The sequence below is a fragment of the Eschscholzia californica genome, unplaced genomic scaffold (genome assembly GCF_041429995.1).
Source record: "Eschscholzia californica isolate CP2 unplaced genomic scaffold, dmEscCali1.0.p SCAF_6, whole genome shotgun sequence".
NCBI lineage: Eukaryota > Viridiplantae > Streptophyta > Magnoliopsida > Ranunculales > Papaveraceae > Eschscholzia > Eschscholzia californica.
In genome coordinates this window covers 23,257,271-23,273,219 of record NW_028238483.1, presented here as the reverse complement: position 1 = coordinate 23,273,219, position 15,949 = coordinate 23,257,271, and the positions used below count along the sequence as shown (strand labels likewise).

Sequence of the window (15,949 nt, the reverse complement as noted above, 5' to 3'; positions counted from 1 at the left end):
TTGACTGGTTAACGGTGTTATAACGGAAACTCAAAAAAGGGGCCGTATGGGTATTTTTGCTAATCTAGGGGGCTAGGCAGGAAGCTGGTCACAAAGTTGGGGGCCACTTGCGAAATAACCCTTTTAATTATTAGTGTCTAAGTTTTTGTTAGAGTGAAAGATTTAAAACTAACTAAAGTCAAAAAAGAAAAGATTAAATGTAAGTACATTTAAAAAAAATGGAAATGATCTAGCGGTTGGAGAAAACCCAACGGCTAAAGATGATACCCAACATGACCGTTGGGGTCTCCAATGGTCATGTTGGGGACCTCCAGGCGACTCTAAACCCTGGGTCGGTTGAAGAGGTCGGTTGGGGCTCAGCCCCAACTGACTGAGGTTGGAATTTTCAACCTTAGCCAACTGAGGTTGGACTTTCTAAACTGAGGTTGGAGTTGCCCTTACTAGGGGTGTACACGAGCCGAGCTTTTAACGAGTTGCTCGAGCTCGGCTCGACTATTGCTCGTGCTCGACTCGAATATTAACGAGCCCGAGCTTAACACGAGCTCAAAATCAAGCTCGTTTACATAAACGAGCCGAGCTTGAACATTCTTTAGTGTATCACGAGCTACTCGTGAACAGCTCGTTTAACATACTCTTATAATAGTATAGTACATAATTACATATTAGTATTGAAACTTGTACATGAAATATCAACCATTAAAAAATTATCAGAATATGAATCATTAATCATTATTATTGTATGTGACAAATGATCATTGAAGTATTTTGATGATTTAGAAAATTTTAATTTGAAGTATTTTGATAAACGAGCTTAAAACAATGCGAGCTCGAGTTCGAGCTCGAGCTCTTTCAATCTTATACGAACCGAGCTTGAACAAGTGGACAATTACTCGAACGAGCCCGAACTCGAACTCGAGCTCGAGCTCGACAGTCAAATACACGAACCGAGCTTGAACATCTTACTACTCGGCTCGGCTCGACTCGAGTACACCCCTAGCCCTTACTACAATTTTGTTTTGAACCCTAACCTAATTTAAAAAGATCATTAGCAACTTGCAATAACTTAAATCAAGACGTGGGCCAAAAGAAAAGCTTCATCTTTTTTCTTCTAAGTTCTAACCCCACATTATTTATTGGTCGAAGTAAAACAAGATAGTCTTCCTATTCCAATGCCATTCTAAAGTAGAGACTTGAGAGAGACAGAGGTTAGAGTAAGTGTGGGACTGGGAGTCAATCAATTGTGAAGTACAAGTTGTAGCACCTGAGGCTTTAAAGTCACATGTGAATGAGGGACTTTTGGTGGATGCATAAGAAAAAGATTCATTTGTACCCTGTACTCAACACTGCACAAATTTAACACAATATATAGGACACAAAAGAAGAGTTAGGAGAGAGAGAGAGTGAGAGAGATGGGATTGTGGTATCCTTGGATATAATTACATCCAGTGGGCTATATGCTGGGAAGAAAATCCAAATGGGGTTTTAGGTGCCCACAAACTGTTAAAATGGAAAGTGTTAGAATCGGAGCCGGTTGGGTTTGTCAAACTAAAAAACAAGAAGCGTTCAATGTGTTTGTCTCTTCGAGCGCTTAAGTTTAGAGCCAAGAATTGCTTAAATCCGATTCCATATGAATGAAATATTCAAGTTTGAACGAAAATAGTTACAATTAATTGAGATCCGTTAAGTTGGGGACTAAATGGACATATGGAACAATTACTTTAGGGGGCAAACTATAACGCGCTGAAGATCGATATCAGACGGATGGCGTGCGTATGACGCACTTGATCAGACTACTCGTGATGTCCGTTCAAGCGCATTTCTGGCGGTTTTTTATAAGGTCCCAATTGCGCCCATCGGACATCCCCGAAGCATCCCGCCTCAGGCAGAGGTGGGATAACCTGAGACCTTAATCTGGTCGCTTTTCTTCATTTTTTCGAGTGGATTAGGGGCAAATCCAAGAGATGACATTCTCTCCACGTTTTTAAGCCAAATCCAACGGTCCATATCGCAGTCAACCTAGATTAAGTGAAAAGTCACACTTTTCAAAAAGTCACACTTTTCAAACAGAAAAAACCAATCATGTCCTTAAATCATGTCTCTATTCAATTCCTATCAATAAGACCCTAATTAGACTCCAAAAATAATTTTGATTGTCCATTCCATTTAACATTAAGATATCTATTTTCTAGTCTGTCTAGAATATTGACTCTATGGTGAAAGTAATGAGAATTTTAGTGTGTCTAAAATAACACCTCTATGGGAACGTGAGGAAGATTCTAGTTTGTCTAGAATATCAAGTCAGGAGTATTCTAGTTTATCTAGAACCCAAGTCTCAAATAAGGAACATTCTATTGAATATAGATCTTGGTCTAGAGCATCCTAATGTACTTAGAAGATAAAATTGAAATCAAAAGTTATCTCGAATTCAAGTCTGGAGTTATTTTTAGGCATCAAACTGGTCCAATCAGGAGAAGTGAAAAAGTTCATATTGCTTATGAGGGTTCGCCGTTTTCACCACTGTGGAGTGTGAAGTTCCATCACAACTTTAAAAGAAAGTCTTTGGATCTTAGGAGGCAGTCATGGTACAACTAGTACTGTTGTGGGGGTGTAATCGTTTCAAGGAAAAATAATTTACTATTGCCTTGACTTAACCCACTTTACGTCCATCTTTGTTTTTGTTTGAATAAATATTTACTGTTAGACAATAACGTTGTTATTCTGGTCCGCATACAACCGAGACTATGTTTTCACTTGACAAAATATATAAAGTGACAACTCCATTCCAATTCAACTACGAATAGAAACTCGGTTTTAATAAGGAAACCAGAGAAAGTGAAAGTTCGAATCGTACAATGGGAACCAACATGATTGACCGTGTTTCGGACCATGTTCCAGGCACTCGGATTAACTCTCGAGTGGAGAGACATGATTTCATAATAACTAATGTTACTATTAAAGAAAAATCCAATTAACTCCACAACAAACTCATTGATGGTTGAACTAGGTTAACTCTCACTTGGCAAAGATCAAAAAAGAAAAGATAGATAAGAAACAGATCAAGAACTCAACTCATTAAAATGTAGTAGTTAATACTTCATATAGTTATTGAACTGTACATTAAATACTCTCTTCTGTTAGAAAGAAATCAAGAACAGAGCTGAAACACAAGTAAGAAATAAGATGGGCCTTTTTTTTTTTAACCTAATGATCTAACTAGCTCTATCAATCTGGCAAATAAATACAGAATCTAAATCAGGGTGAGTAAAAAACTTCCTAACACCATTAAAATTACATCTTGAAGAAGGTCTACGCTTTCTTGGAGCTGGTGGGCATGGTAATTTCTCTGGTATTCTAGCTTCTTTGTTTGTTGGTGTTCTTGGACATTCTTCTTCTTCTTCTTGATGATCATTATCCATTTTCTTTCCAATCCTTTTTGTTCTAATCTTCTTTAATGGAGCTTTTACTGGAATTCCAATACTTACCCATTTCTTCCCTTCTGATTCTAGTCCTCCATCTACTTGAACTTTTTGTGAAATCCCCATTTTGAAATCACTCAGAAGTTCAAATCAAAACCCAATTGGGAGAAAGAAAAAAGAAAAAAAGAGAGAGGGAGAGATGAAAGGATTTGGGTAAAGGAAGCTTTATTAATTTGAAGGGAAATCAGGAGAAAGAAGAAAAAGGGTCTGAGCTTCTTTCTCTGTTACTCTTTAAGAGAGAGAGAGAGAGAGAGAGTGAGAGCTTTAAATGAGTAAATGGGGGTTTGAGGAAAGACTTGTGTAGTGCTATAAATTGGTTTAGAGAGAGAAACTAGTGAGAGAGAGAGAGAGAATATATTGGCTGAAGGAGAGAGAAAACCGAGGAAGCCCGTGACCTAAGGGAACTATGAGAAAATGGATTATGATGTATCTATCTTATCAACCGTTGGATGTGATTTTGTACGCGTCATGTATAGATATCGAGGATGATCTAACGATATTTATTTAGGGAAGACATCCTTTTCAGTACACTGAGGTCATAATTACGGAGTACAAAAAAGGAGAGGGGAAGCTGCCCGGGAAAATAGCTGACCGCGGGTAAGCGAAAAAGAAGTCGACTTTGATTTTGGCGCCAAAATTTGGTGTACGGCATTTAATAACGGCTACGTTTCCCTCCAATTTTTCATTTGAAATTCTTCCTATCTAACCCTACCCTTTATCGGTATTTACTCCTTCGTCCTGACGTTTCTCAGTTCTGTACTTCTGTAGAACAATTCATTGACGACAAACATAATAAATTCTCCCGTTATAAAAGGTGACGTCATACGCCTAGATACATGGTGGCTGGATGGGCCTAGATATATATGATCATTAGGCCCAATAAAAGATAGAGTCATTCAACAAAATTGAAGCTTGGAAGTGCCCTAGCTGCCCACTGGCCCACTGTTACTGCTAAATGGGCCTCCTTTCCAAATGGATTCAGTAAGAAGTTTACCGTAGAGGGCACCTTTAGTTCCATAACAACTTCATCATCAACATTTTTAATGGGCCTACATTCTTCTAACTTTCTTTTAGCTTTATGGAAGTGTTTTTTGAGCACTTCCCATCCACTACTCCTACTGCTAAAAACCTTTTGATGTCAGTTAGTTTCTGTCTATCTAACTCAGAGCATCTCCAATGCAAGACTCAAGAAAAACTCTAAAAATCCTATATGTCAAGTGTGGAAAATGGATCTCTAAATGGCTTCTTTCCTATTTGGCCATTTAGAGACACTCTATTGCAAAACCTTCTCCAATGCAACACTCAAGAAAAACTCTAAAAACCTATATTTTGATTTGAAACTTATAGATTTGCTTATGTGGCTCTTAGATAATCTCGAGAGGACACTCTAAATTAGAGTGTCCTCTTAAGGATCTCTAAAATAAATCTAGACACATCACTTTAGAGATTGGTGTTGAGTTTTGCATTGGAGATGAATTTAAAAAAAAAAACTCTAAAAAATTCCTATGTGGCCCCCTAAGATTTAGAGTTTGAGTGTTGCATTGGAGATGCTCTCATTTATGATCCATCTCTCCCACTCGCTCACTCGATCTGTTCACTCGATTTATCTCACTCCATCTCTCCCTCTATCTCTCTCTCACTCGATTTCTCTCTATCCCATTTCCTTTTCTTTTTGGTTCATGATTGGCGAGCAGTTGTTGTTAGAGGGTTTCGCTTTGCCATCTACTGTGATCTTAACCAAGAAAGTTGGTCCAAGTGTACGAGTTTATCCAAAGAGTGATGAAATGTAGAGTTGATAGAAAGGGTGGTGCCTTACACATTTCCTACATAGCTTGTACTTTATTTATTTTTTTGTATAAACATCTAAACATTTAACGACTAAACTACAACTAACAACATAACTTCTACTTTATTGTTAAGTAGATAATGCCCTCTAGCTCATTTAGTACGGGAAACTAATTGTTCATCGCCAAATTTATTCTGATTTTAGTGTGTAGTGCATTGGATTCGTCAATAATCACTCTAATATGTACGCCTTACTATTACATGACCTATCTGTAGTGCAGTGCTCTACTTTTCTAATGTTTGGCCGTTCGTGTGGCATTACTATTATTTATATACATTAAATTCAACTATATATCCCATATTTTAATGGTGTTTATTCAAAATTATTCCTTAGAATATAAGAAACAACATTTGGAATTGTTAGGGATTTAGGGCCAGCAAATTGTAAACCTTTTCTCAGCCCATTTTCACATACTAAAAACATAAAAAATTGACATAACCTCTAGAGAAAGATAGGACTTACAATTCTTGTTCTTTTGGTAAAGAGATAGAATTTAAAACTCACCATGCACCACCAACCCACAGAAAATGAAAAAGGTGGCAGTTTTCTCTCCATCACACCATCTGTTAGAACTAGGGTTAAGAAGAAGAAGAAGAAGAGTTACAAATTTAGGGTTCTGATGTTTCTCTTTGTATGGTCAAAGACCCAAGTCAAAGTGAATACAAGGAGTCCATTTCAAAGCCAGCAACTCAGCAACTCTTCTCTTATAGGCACCCACAGTGTCCCTGAAATAATAAAACAGATTAGTTAGTTAGTTAATCTAACAACTAATCTTCTCTTTTCTGTTATAATAACAGACTGTCTCTACTCTCTCTCTACTTAGTATATAAGTTGTGTAATAATAGTTTTTCATTAAGAACATTGTACTACTATTACAATCAAGATTGAATTAAAATAGAGTTGGAGAATTTCTTACATGGTATCAGTTAGGTTAAAGATCCAAAGCTAAGTTTTCTTCTCTCCAACTCAATAGCAATCATTCAACATCTCGCAAAATTCAACATGAAACAAAATCATGATCAAAATCAAGTAAAATCAAGATCACAATCAAGTAAAATCAAGTAAAATCAAAGCCAAAATCAAGTAAACTCAGTGATCAAGAATCACTTACTGTTTTTCCGCACTCATCACCAACAATCTATTGGTTCTTCATCATTTCTTCATCCTTTCTTGATCATGGCAACTCAGCTTCAAGGTAATCTTCCTCCCATTTCTTCTGTCTTTAGTTTTATAACTGAGAAACTAGATGACAACAATTATTTAATGTGGAAAGACCAAGTTGAAACTCTACTTGGAACCTATGAGCTATTAGGGTTTGTCACTGGCTCTATAGAAGAACCTCCCCAATTTCAGTACATTCATAATGTAGAGCAAGTAAACCCAGATTTTCAATGTTGGAGATCAAAAGAAAGTTTTGTAAAGTCATTTCTCAAAAGTGTCTTATCAAAATCAGTGTATTTGGATATATATGGTCTGAAATCAGCTAAAGATATATGGGATTATCTTAATCTAACAAATAATGAAGCACTTGAATCCAAGAAGGATCAACTTAGAAGAAAGCTGCATACTTTAAAGAAAGGAAATACCTCTATAGCAGATTATTTGAGAGAAATCAAACAACTCTCAGACTCTTTGTTATCTATTCATGATAGAGTACATGAGTCTGACCTTGTTAGAATAGCAATTCAAGGTCTAACATCTGACTATGATCAGTTTACTATTGCCCTAAGAGTCAATAATGAAGATTTATCTTTAGCCCAACTCAAATCTAGGCTCATTCAACATGAACAATGGTTATCTAATAAGGAGACATATCAAGAAGTCTATTATGCCAACATATCAAATTGGAAATCAATTCAAAAATACAAACCTTCACCATCTTACTATAGAAATCCCTCTCATTCTAAGAAGGAAGGTGTTGTTCCGAATAATCAAAGTGCTCAATATAAAAATAAGAGGGCATATGATTTTGATTTTTCCTCAATTCCATGTGGAATATGCAAGAGATGGGGCCATTCAGCAGGAGTATGTTATTTCAGGTACAAGCAAAATAAGTCACTAACAGGTTATCATACTGAAAACCATATTCATAAGGAAGAACTAGATGTTAATGAAGGTGTCAAATCACCTAAGTCTTATTCATATGAAGTAGAATGTAAAGATGCAGAAATATATGAATATGCACAAAGTGATAATCAACAATTTCATGAGTGTTATACTGCCATAGATATTCAAGAACAGGAGGATGTATATTTCGACTGTGAATCAGAAATGCTCCAAGATGATATTCCAAGTGAAGAATGGTATAAGTCACTTACAAAGAGACTATATATATCCAGACATGCTATTTTTGATGAAGGAAACTATCCTTATGCCAACATCAGTAAAATACAGTCAAGTAGTGATCAGAATTCAAGGCCACATATTTCATTACCTTTGCCAACAGTCACCAACTCTTCAATCCTTACCACTGAACTGGGTACATCTAATACTCATACTAGCTCATCAGCTAGTTCAGGTCTTAAAGGTTTGGCTTCTCATGAATTAGGGACATCTAGTTTCCAAACCATTTCACCAGTTAATTCACAGGTTCCAACACCTACTATAGAGATTGATCAAGTGGTAACTAGAGGTAAGGATGGCATTATCAAAAGTAAGCAGTTACCTGCAGACTTTGTGGCCGTCTACTCCTCACCTCACAATGTCAATATGGCCTATCTATCAATTCTTCCCTTACCCACTAAAGCATCAACATATAAAGAGGCAGAAATACATAATGAATGGGGCCATGCTATGAATGAAAAATATCAAGCACTTCAACAACACAAAACTTGCTCTCTTGCCCCTTACAATATTCAACTGAATATTTTGAGTTGTAAGTGGTGGTTATACAAGTTCAAACAGAAAATTGGTGTTTTCTTTACAAAGGTTCAAGGCAAATACAATAAGCCATCCATATGGCTTTCAGAATGGTAAAATTGACAACTCAATGTTTGTGCATCACAGTAAGTCATATATGATGGTATAGAAGTCACATATGAAGATTCTACCAGCATATTACTCATGTCACAAAAGAAATATACCTTTGAGCTTACAGTTACTTCAGAAAGCTCCACTATTAAATTCAAAATCAGCAAAGTTACCAATTTCCTGTGTAAAAAGGGTCTCCATCACTGATGGTGATGAGTTGTTTACTTCACCTGAGTGCAGGAGCTTGGTAGGTGCACTCTATTATCTCACTCTTACTCGTCTAGACATCTCGTACGCAGTACATTACGCGGCACAATTCATACATAAGCTGTCAACAACAAGCATGGTTATTATTATCAAGAAGATACTTCGATATCTAAAAAGGGTTGTGAGCTCGGGAATTTGTTTATCTCATGGAGTTCTAAGAAACAAGCAAGTATAGCAAAAATCGTCAAAAAGAAGCTGGATAAAGCTTTATCTACAACAGTAACAGAGTTGCTTTCGTTGTCTTACCTCATGAGTTGATTTGGTTGTCTTTCCAACGATCTTTTTACTCTCTATTTTGCTAATCTCAGTGCTAAGCATCTTCAATGGTCTATTTTGCTTCGAACCCTATTTTTCATGAGAAAACGAAGCATCTAGTGGTCGAATTTTCACTACGTCCTTGATTTGGTTTCAATTGGATTGGTAGACATTAAACATATAGCAACTTGTAGATTTACTCAATAAGGGGTTATCTTTTGATCTTGAAGACAAACTGATGGTTTCTCGGAGTCGTCACCATCGGTTTGAGGGGGGATGTTAGAACTAGGGTTAAGAAGAAGAAGAAGAAGAGTTACAAATTTAGGGTTCTGATGTTTCTCTTTGTATGGTCAAAGACCCAAGTCAAAGTGAATACAAGGAGTCCATTTCAAAGCCAGCAACTCAGCAACTCTTCTCTTATAGGCACCCACAGTGTCCCTGAAATAATAAAACAGATTAGTTAGTTAGTTAATCTAACAACTAATCTTCTCTTTTCTGTTATAATAACAGACTGTCTCTACTCTCTCTCTACTTAGTATATAAGTTGTGTAATAATAGTTTTTCATTAAGAACATTGTACTACTATTACAATCAAGATTGAACTAAAATAGAGTTGGAGAATTTCTTACACCATCTAACAAACTTGTTTTCTCATGCAAAACTCCAATACCCTCTTTACCAACAAGTGTCTTCATTTCTCCACCTGTCTTTCCCTTTCATTTCTTTATATACACCTTTCCTTTCTCACTCTTATCTCATCTCTTAAAACCATCATCTCCAAATACTACCCAAATCATCTCCAAAAACCATTTAAAAGGTCATCATCATAATCATCATCCATGGCTGAACACCACCAGCAACACCCAATGGGAAGTATTAAAAGCATGCTTCCTGATAAGGGTCCATCGACATCACAAATAGTAGCAGTTGTATCTTTGGTACCAATTGGTGGTATTCTTCTCACTATATCTGGTTTAATCTTAACTGCCACCATTATAGGTTTGGCATTAGCAACACCAGTATTTGTTATATTCAGTCCTGTTTTGGTACCAGCAGCTATAACAATAGGTTTAGCTGTGACTGGGTTTTTAGCTTCAGGTGCATTTGGACTTACTGCACTCTCATCTTTGTCTTGGATCATCCAAGCTATTAGAAGTACTAGTTTACAGGCAGCAAAACGTGTGGGTGAAACGGCTGGACAAGTGGGCCAGAGGACTAAAGATATGGGCCAAAGTATCCAACAGAAAGCCCAAGAAACAACTAGGACATGAGCTGATGATGAATAATCTAGTATGGCCAGCCTTTCAATGGGTGTTTGTTTTTCTTGTCAGGAGTCTCAGTTTTTAACAGGGGTGTGTGTGTTAGGGTTTATAGTGGTGGTGGTGGTGGTGGTGGTGGTGGTGGTGGTGGTGGTGGTGGTGTAAGTGCATGTTGTTTCTAGTACTATGTAGTATTATAATAAAACGGCGGGGGATTCTCTATTACTAGGTCAGGCTTAGGAGGATGAGCAAGTCTTGTTCCTTTTATGTTATATCTGTTTGTAGAGAGATTTTACAATATAAATACTGATGTTCGCTTCCTTTATCCGTTCTTCAATTTTCTTCTTTACAATTCTTGTTTTTTTCTTCTTCTTTCTCTTCCCTGAGGAAGCAAAATTTTATCATTAATTGAGAAACTCAAAGCCTGCACAATTGGATGCCTATGGCATCCCAATCTCTTTTTTTTGGTTGGATATGTAAAGTATATGCCTGGTTGATTGCAATTTTTTTTGGTTGGATATGTAAAGTATATGCCTGGTTGATTGCAATCGGGTCGGAAATTTGCTTTCCATAAGAGTAACGCATGTGAGCAGAACCATAGGTATCATTTCCCGTTTCCTGCCACTAGTAGTGAAGTATGATTTTGATTTCACTGTACTCTTTTGGATTGAAGGTTTTGCCTTTCGAAAAGGCCTTTGGGCTTTTCACCGCTAGCTTTCTAAAAGCTTAAGCTCATGCTTGCCTCGGTGATAGCCCTCAAAAGCCCAAAAGGCATAGCTTTGGACTCATTTTTGGTTAGAGGCTTAGGCTTGGGCTCATTTTTTGTTAGAGGCTTAGGCTTGGACTCACTTTGGCTCATAGGCTTACGGTCGGACTCTGTTTGGGTCTTGAAATCAGGAGTATCTCAATCCGCATAAACTGGTGCATGACTTAGAAGAACAACAAATACAGATAGTTCCCAATCAAGAAGGGACCAAGATTCGATTGCAGTTCCATTGAACATTTTACATAACCCATAGAATTTGATTTTTCTGTGTGTGTCACTTTTGTCTCATTTTCACTGAAATCAGAAAGAAAAAAACAGATGATAACTCGAATACATCAACTCTTACGCTAGTGTTGTACTCCGGCATCAGATTCAACATTGCCAGAATTCCCGTCCGACTTAGGGGCGTTGTTGGGAATCCAAAACGTCAAAACAGAGGAAGCTGCTACAAACATGGCCCTACGAGGTGCCCACTTTAAGCACGTAGCTGCACCAATGTGGCTATTCCAGCATGCTACCTGTCATTTGCCATAGTTGCATTTGAACCATATCGGCAAAAGCACATATATATGTGTATAGATAGATAGATAGAGATATACCTCGTTTCGCTTGTTGATGCTCCATGCACGTAGTGTTCCATCTCCAGATCCTGCAGTAATGAGATGAAATTAGATACAGAGTATCTTTCACGTAGGTTTCGGGTAGAATTATAGCAGCTAATTGGGTTTGCGGTTTCTCCCTTATGATGTTTAGTTTGTGAACATCTAACTCACAATCAATTGGTAATTACTGGAGATGACCTAGATATTGTTTACTTTTTCTTTTTGTTGAAAAGATATTGTTTACTTGGTTATAAGACTTTCTTTTGTCTACGTGAGACTATTCTCACACGCCCGTCATGCGAGGCAGTTCTTTGAGCCTAACATGTTCTTTTGTTCACGTCCTCCACGTCACAGTTGAACCTGTGACGTGTAGGCCTAGCTCAGATACTATATTAAATTGTGGGCATATAACTAAAAACCAGTTGGTAAAAAATGGATAGGTCCTACATATTGTGTACTTGGTCCCATTTCTCTATGAGGGACTATTCTAAAGGAGAAAAATCTAATCTTACTGAGGATTTGATATTGTGTACACTTCAACTCTACTGAGACTATGTTTTACTGAGCCTCAATCTGGGAGTACACTTCAGAGGAGTTGTGTTCATGTGACTGCATTTGAAGAATAAATATTCAGATCAGAATTTACCAGACACTACATATTGCCCATCTGGTGTGAAGGTTGCTTCCATTGCCACATTTGGAGATGGATCTAAGCTGAACCCACAAAGCTGTAATGGCAGAATCATTGGTTAAAAATAAAGAAGTTACTAATCAATAAAGAAAATCACAAGTAAACGTAAGATAAATAATAACACTTAACAGTACAGGAAATTAGATACTTTACGAAAGAAAAGTTTCGCGAAAAATCATAGTATGTCTTTTTATCGAAGTGGTTTACCCAATACACACCTTGTCTCCTGCATAAGCATCAAGAATATATATGTTGTTGTTTGTTGTTGTCAATAGCATAGACTTGCCATCGTTACTAAATTTGATGTCAGTGACCTCAGCGGTATCTCCACCGACAAAAAAAGTATCAAATGGACCCTGCATTATGCGGAGAAAATTATTATGATGACTCTATAATTGATTCCTTAAACAGGTAACTTCTATATGAGATATCGACCTTATCATATGAACGTGAATCGAACAATTTAATAGCTCCCCCTTCCATCGCTACTGCAAATACAAGACCTTGTTGATCGTATGCAACAGTGGGCCTACCTCGTAAGCGTAGTATTCCCTGAAAACTATAACAGTAAGCATGAATCACTAAAGATTGTAAAATGTCAACTGCACCTTAAACAATTCATCGCCCTTTTCCCCTTTCATTCATTACTTGGCATTTACAAGTATGACAAGAATTTTTCTTACTGTCAAATCAAATGCAAAACTGTAAGAAAATTTAATTTCTTATCTGCTAAGTGCTTACCCAACACTACCCATTATGACTTCCGGAAAATTGAAGAGAATTTATATCCATATTATATGATTTACTCAATTTTGTTTTGCTACTTGACATACAAACTCGACATGGAGTGTATCAAGAGTGAACGCCTAGTACCCATTCACAGTAACTGAAGGTAATTTAACGTTGTATGTTTACCCTGTGAATAAACAACTTAGATTTGACAATTACTTTAACCAAAAAGATATATGAGACTCGCGGCTGGAGAAGAGAACAAAAGTCGAACCTGGCAGCTGTTTACACGAAGATCCCATATCCTAACACTGTGGTCAAGTGAGCCAGACATGAAGCTGTCGTTTATTGGAGACATGCAGAGTGAAACAATTCTATAGCCAAAGGGTAAAAGGTAAATATCAGAAAATATCATAAACAAAATATAACCCCAAAAGTTGCTTAGTCAAACAGTTTCCATCTTGTTCAGTCACTTCAAAAAATGCATAAACTTTTAACCACAATAGTTGTGCTCACCTCTCTTTGTGCCCTTTGAAGTAGCGGAGGCATCGATTATCATACATAGAAAGATAGCGCAAGGACTCTAGCAAAGGAAATAAAAAAAATTACCCATCATTTTTGTTGAAAACATTATTATATTTTGGGGCACTAAAACGAAGATAAAGCGTGTAGCTTTAGGATAAATACCGCCTGTGGAATCCAAATTGTATGTTGAAGAACATATAACAGAGCTTGGATGGTGTGTAAAGCATATTCGGTCAGCCCCATGCTTCTTATGGTATGTGGTCTTCAACAACCTGAATATTGAACAAGAAGGACCAGAAAGTATTACAAATCCCTCCATGTATTAGGTAAAACTGTAAAAGTAAAACTCCTAGAATTCTCTTTAAAGTAATTTCTTTTTTAATGAATAACAGCAAAAATGTAGATCTGATAACATGGTACTGATAGGGAATAAACACGAACATTCTAATACTCTTCGAAGCTTTCATACAATCCGGGATTGGGAACAAAAGCTGTTGAGGCCTCTTTAAATGCACGATTCAGACACTAAGAAGGTTAGGTGACCACCTCTAACAGGGTTCTTTTCAATTCTCAAAAGGATGGTTACTTGTCATGACTCATGAGATAACAAGGACGTCACTGGTTGACTTGTTAGTTCTTACTTTTTGTTATCTCCTCTAAGCTCTAACACACAATTAAGAATTATGCTTCAATTTTTACCATACTGTTATACTTTCTTATCTAAGTATGATATGATTTATTTCTCAATAGCATACTTACGTAGCAGTTGCGATGTTGTAAAACCTCACAGAATCATCCTCACTGGTAGTAACCAAAAGATCATCAGTACGGTGAAAATCAACCGAATTTATCTTCCCGCCCTGAAATCCAACAGAACTTATTAAGGAATTAACAAAAAACTTGCAAATAAGATCCGGACCAACATAAAAGATCCCACCAAATTCAAGCACGATGTAAAATTTATGAAGAAGCAAGTGTGGTTAACTATAAAAAGAGATTGCTGAGGAAGCAATCACAAAGAAAACAAAACCAAACACTTCACCAACTCCCCATGGAGTTCATTTGACTAAATTTACTTATAGATTCATTTATTATAATATAAAACTGGCAAAACGGGCAAGGATCAGGAAATATCTGGTCTTAACGGAACATATTCTAACATCTCAAGCCATGATGATTACACCATTTTGAGCTGTTTGCACAAATTTGGAAATTTGATGATCTAGCCAGTCTATGTTGTCAAAGGCAAGCCCGAGAGTGTGGTTTATATGGACTTACTTTCCCCGAAGTGTCTTGGGTCTATTTCAAAAGCCAGCTCAAGAGGTGCGCCCCTCCCCCAGACTCACGCAACCAACGTGGGGTTTAACACTAACAATCTTTCCTTCATACATTGAACCTGGAAGGTTATCTTCTACCCTACAGTGGACCTGAGAGACTTTGGTAAACCTGAGCTCTAATACCATTTGTAGGTGCGGTCAATGAGTATTACTTGCCCTAAAGTAGTCTTGGGCCTATCTCGCCCCAAAAAGCTAGCTCAAGAGCTAAGGCTTTCCCTCACACTAATAAAAAGACTGACCACAACACCTTCCCACGCGGCCACGCCTAATGTGGGACTAACATCTACATCACCAAGGCGAGCTGAGGCGTGTCGGAAGCCTCCTCGCCTCGCATTACAACATAGCTAGCCATGAACTAAAACGTACCCAACTCCATCCCACAACAAACTCATATGAGAGAAACAACTTTGCTTTCATCCAACTTTCTCTGCACATTACTGAATCTAAACAGTATTCACCCTAAATCAAAAATTTACTCAGATGGCATACGCGATTTTAACTAATGATTCAAGAGTTGCTGTTAGGTAGTCAAGTGAATCCTCAGAGTGGCAATAGCTAACTTAACTTTACAACATCTAACTAACTACATTGATGTGTTGATGTCAAAGTAGTAAACTAACTACGTTAATTAACTATTTCTAATCGATTTAAATAGGCAAAGATTTATATAAGAAATAGAAATTAAATAAAGATGATAATGAAATCTTGAACTCACGAAGTCTGAGAAAACTGCTCCAATGGCCATACTGCGAACGATCTGATCATCTAGTTCTGTGAGTTCCGTCATCGTATATACTGGTTTCAAAGGAAAGAAGAACGGATTTTAAAACCCTAGAAGAGTTTATAGGTAAAATATAGTAGTAATTGATAATGAAAACGAGAGTATTAGAGATTATAGGGTTTTAAATATTGGTATACTGCGTCAAATGGAGTAAGATTGGGTCGGAGAATACAGAAATTGATTGAAAAACAAGGTTTTTGATTTTGACGGTGAGATGAGATTATAGGGTTCCAGTCTGCGAACTGCGATTGAGGATGGCGGAACGCGAGAGTCATTAACCAGTAACGCTGCCTGTAAGCTGTAACTAAGGGTTAATTCCATTTTGACCCTTTGACGATGACCAACTCATCAAACTAGATCCCAATGATGACCAGTTTCCAAAATGACCCTTTTTTTTAATATTTTTCCTTGTTTTTTTTAGTTAATATTTTATTTTCTTTCATTT

The 15,949-nt window shown here is 37.1% G+C and overlaps 3 protein-coding genes across 4 annotated transcripts; 1 reads left to right on the top strand and 2 right to left on the bottom strand.

Annotated features, from left to right (window-relative positions):
- Window positions 1-3,209: 3,209 nt before the first annotated feature.
- Window positions 3,210-3,542, bottom strand: LOC147532622 (cyclin-dependent protein kinase inhibitor SMR6-like). Its single transcript, XM_086649977.1, has one exon. It carries the CDS (start codon window positions 3,540-3,542, stop codon window positions 3,210-3,212), a length of 333 nt encoding a protein of 110 aa, XP_086506103.1.
- Window positions 3,543-9,653: 6,111 nt separating this feature from the next.
- On the top strand, window positions 9,654-10,085 carry LOC147532621 (oleosin H2-like). The gene has a single exon (XM_086649976.1). It carries the CDS (start codon window positions 9,654-9,656, stop codon window positions 10,083-10,085), a length of 432 nt encoding a protein of 143 aa, XP_086506102.1.
- A 944-nt stretch (window positions 10,086-11,029) lies between these two features.
- Window positions 11,030-15,810, bottom strand: LOC147532620 (Transducin/WD40 repeat-like superfamily protein). 2 transcript variants are annotated; one of them, XM_086648175.1, is made up of 11 exons: window positions 15,642-15,808; window positions 15,439-15,518; window positions 14,146-14,246; window positions 13,549-13,658; window positions 13,378-13,444; window positions 13,136-13,235; window positions 12,568-12,684; window positions 12,351-12,488; window positions 12,088-12,169; window positions 11,439-11,488; window positions 11,030-11,357 (listed from the first exon to the last, which is right to left on the bottom strand). In XM_086648175.1, the coding sequence occupies exons 2-11, from the start codon at window positions 15,508-15,510 to the stop codon at window positions 11,187-11,189; spliced, it is 1,008 nt and encodes a 335-aa protein (XP_086504301.1). In that variant the 5' UTR covers window positions 15,511-15,518; window positions 15,642-15,808; the 3' UTR covers window positions 11,030-11,186. The 2 variants fall into 2 exon arrangements, with proteins under 2 accessions (XP_086504301.1, XP_086504300.1); XM_086648174.1 differs by having other exon boundaries at window positions 15,439-15,810.
- Between the last annotated feature and the right edge of the window lie 139 nt (window positions 15,811-15,949).

Bases quoted from the DNA above. Each gene is read 5' to 3' on its own strand.
- LOC147532622 (XM_086649977.1), bottom strand. From the start codon at position 3,542: ATGGGGATTTCACAAAAAGTTCAAGTAGATGGAGGACTAGAATCAGAA.
- LOC147532620 (XM_086648174.1), bottom strand. From the start codon at position 15,510: ATGACGGAACTCACAGAACTAGATGATCAGATCGTTCGCAGTATGGCC. The intron at 13,659-14,145 runs GTAAGTATGCTA...TTCAATATTCAG, and splicing joins TACAACATCGCAACTGCTAC to GTTGTTGAAGACCACATACC. The intron at 12,489-12,567 runs GTCGATATCTCA...CGCATAATGCAG, and splicing joins ATTCACGTTCATATGATAAG to GGTCCATTTGATACTTTTTT.
- LOC147532621 (XM_086649976.1), top strand. From the start codon at position 9,654: ATGGCTGAACACCACCAGCAACACCCAATGGGAAGTATTAAAAGCATG.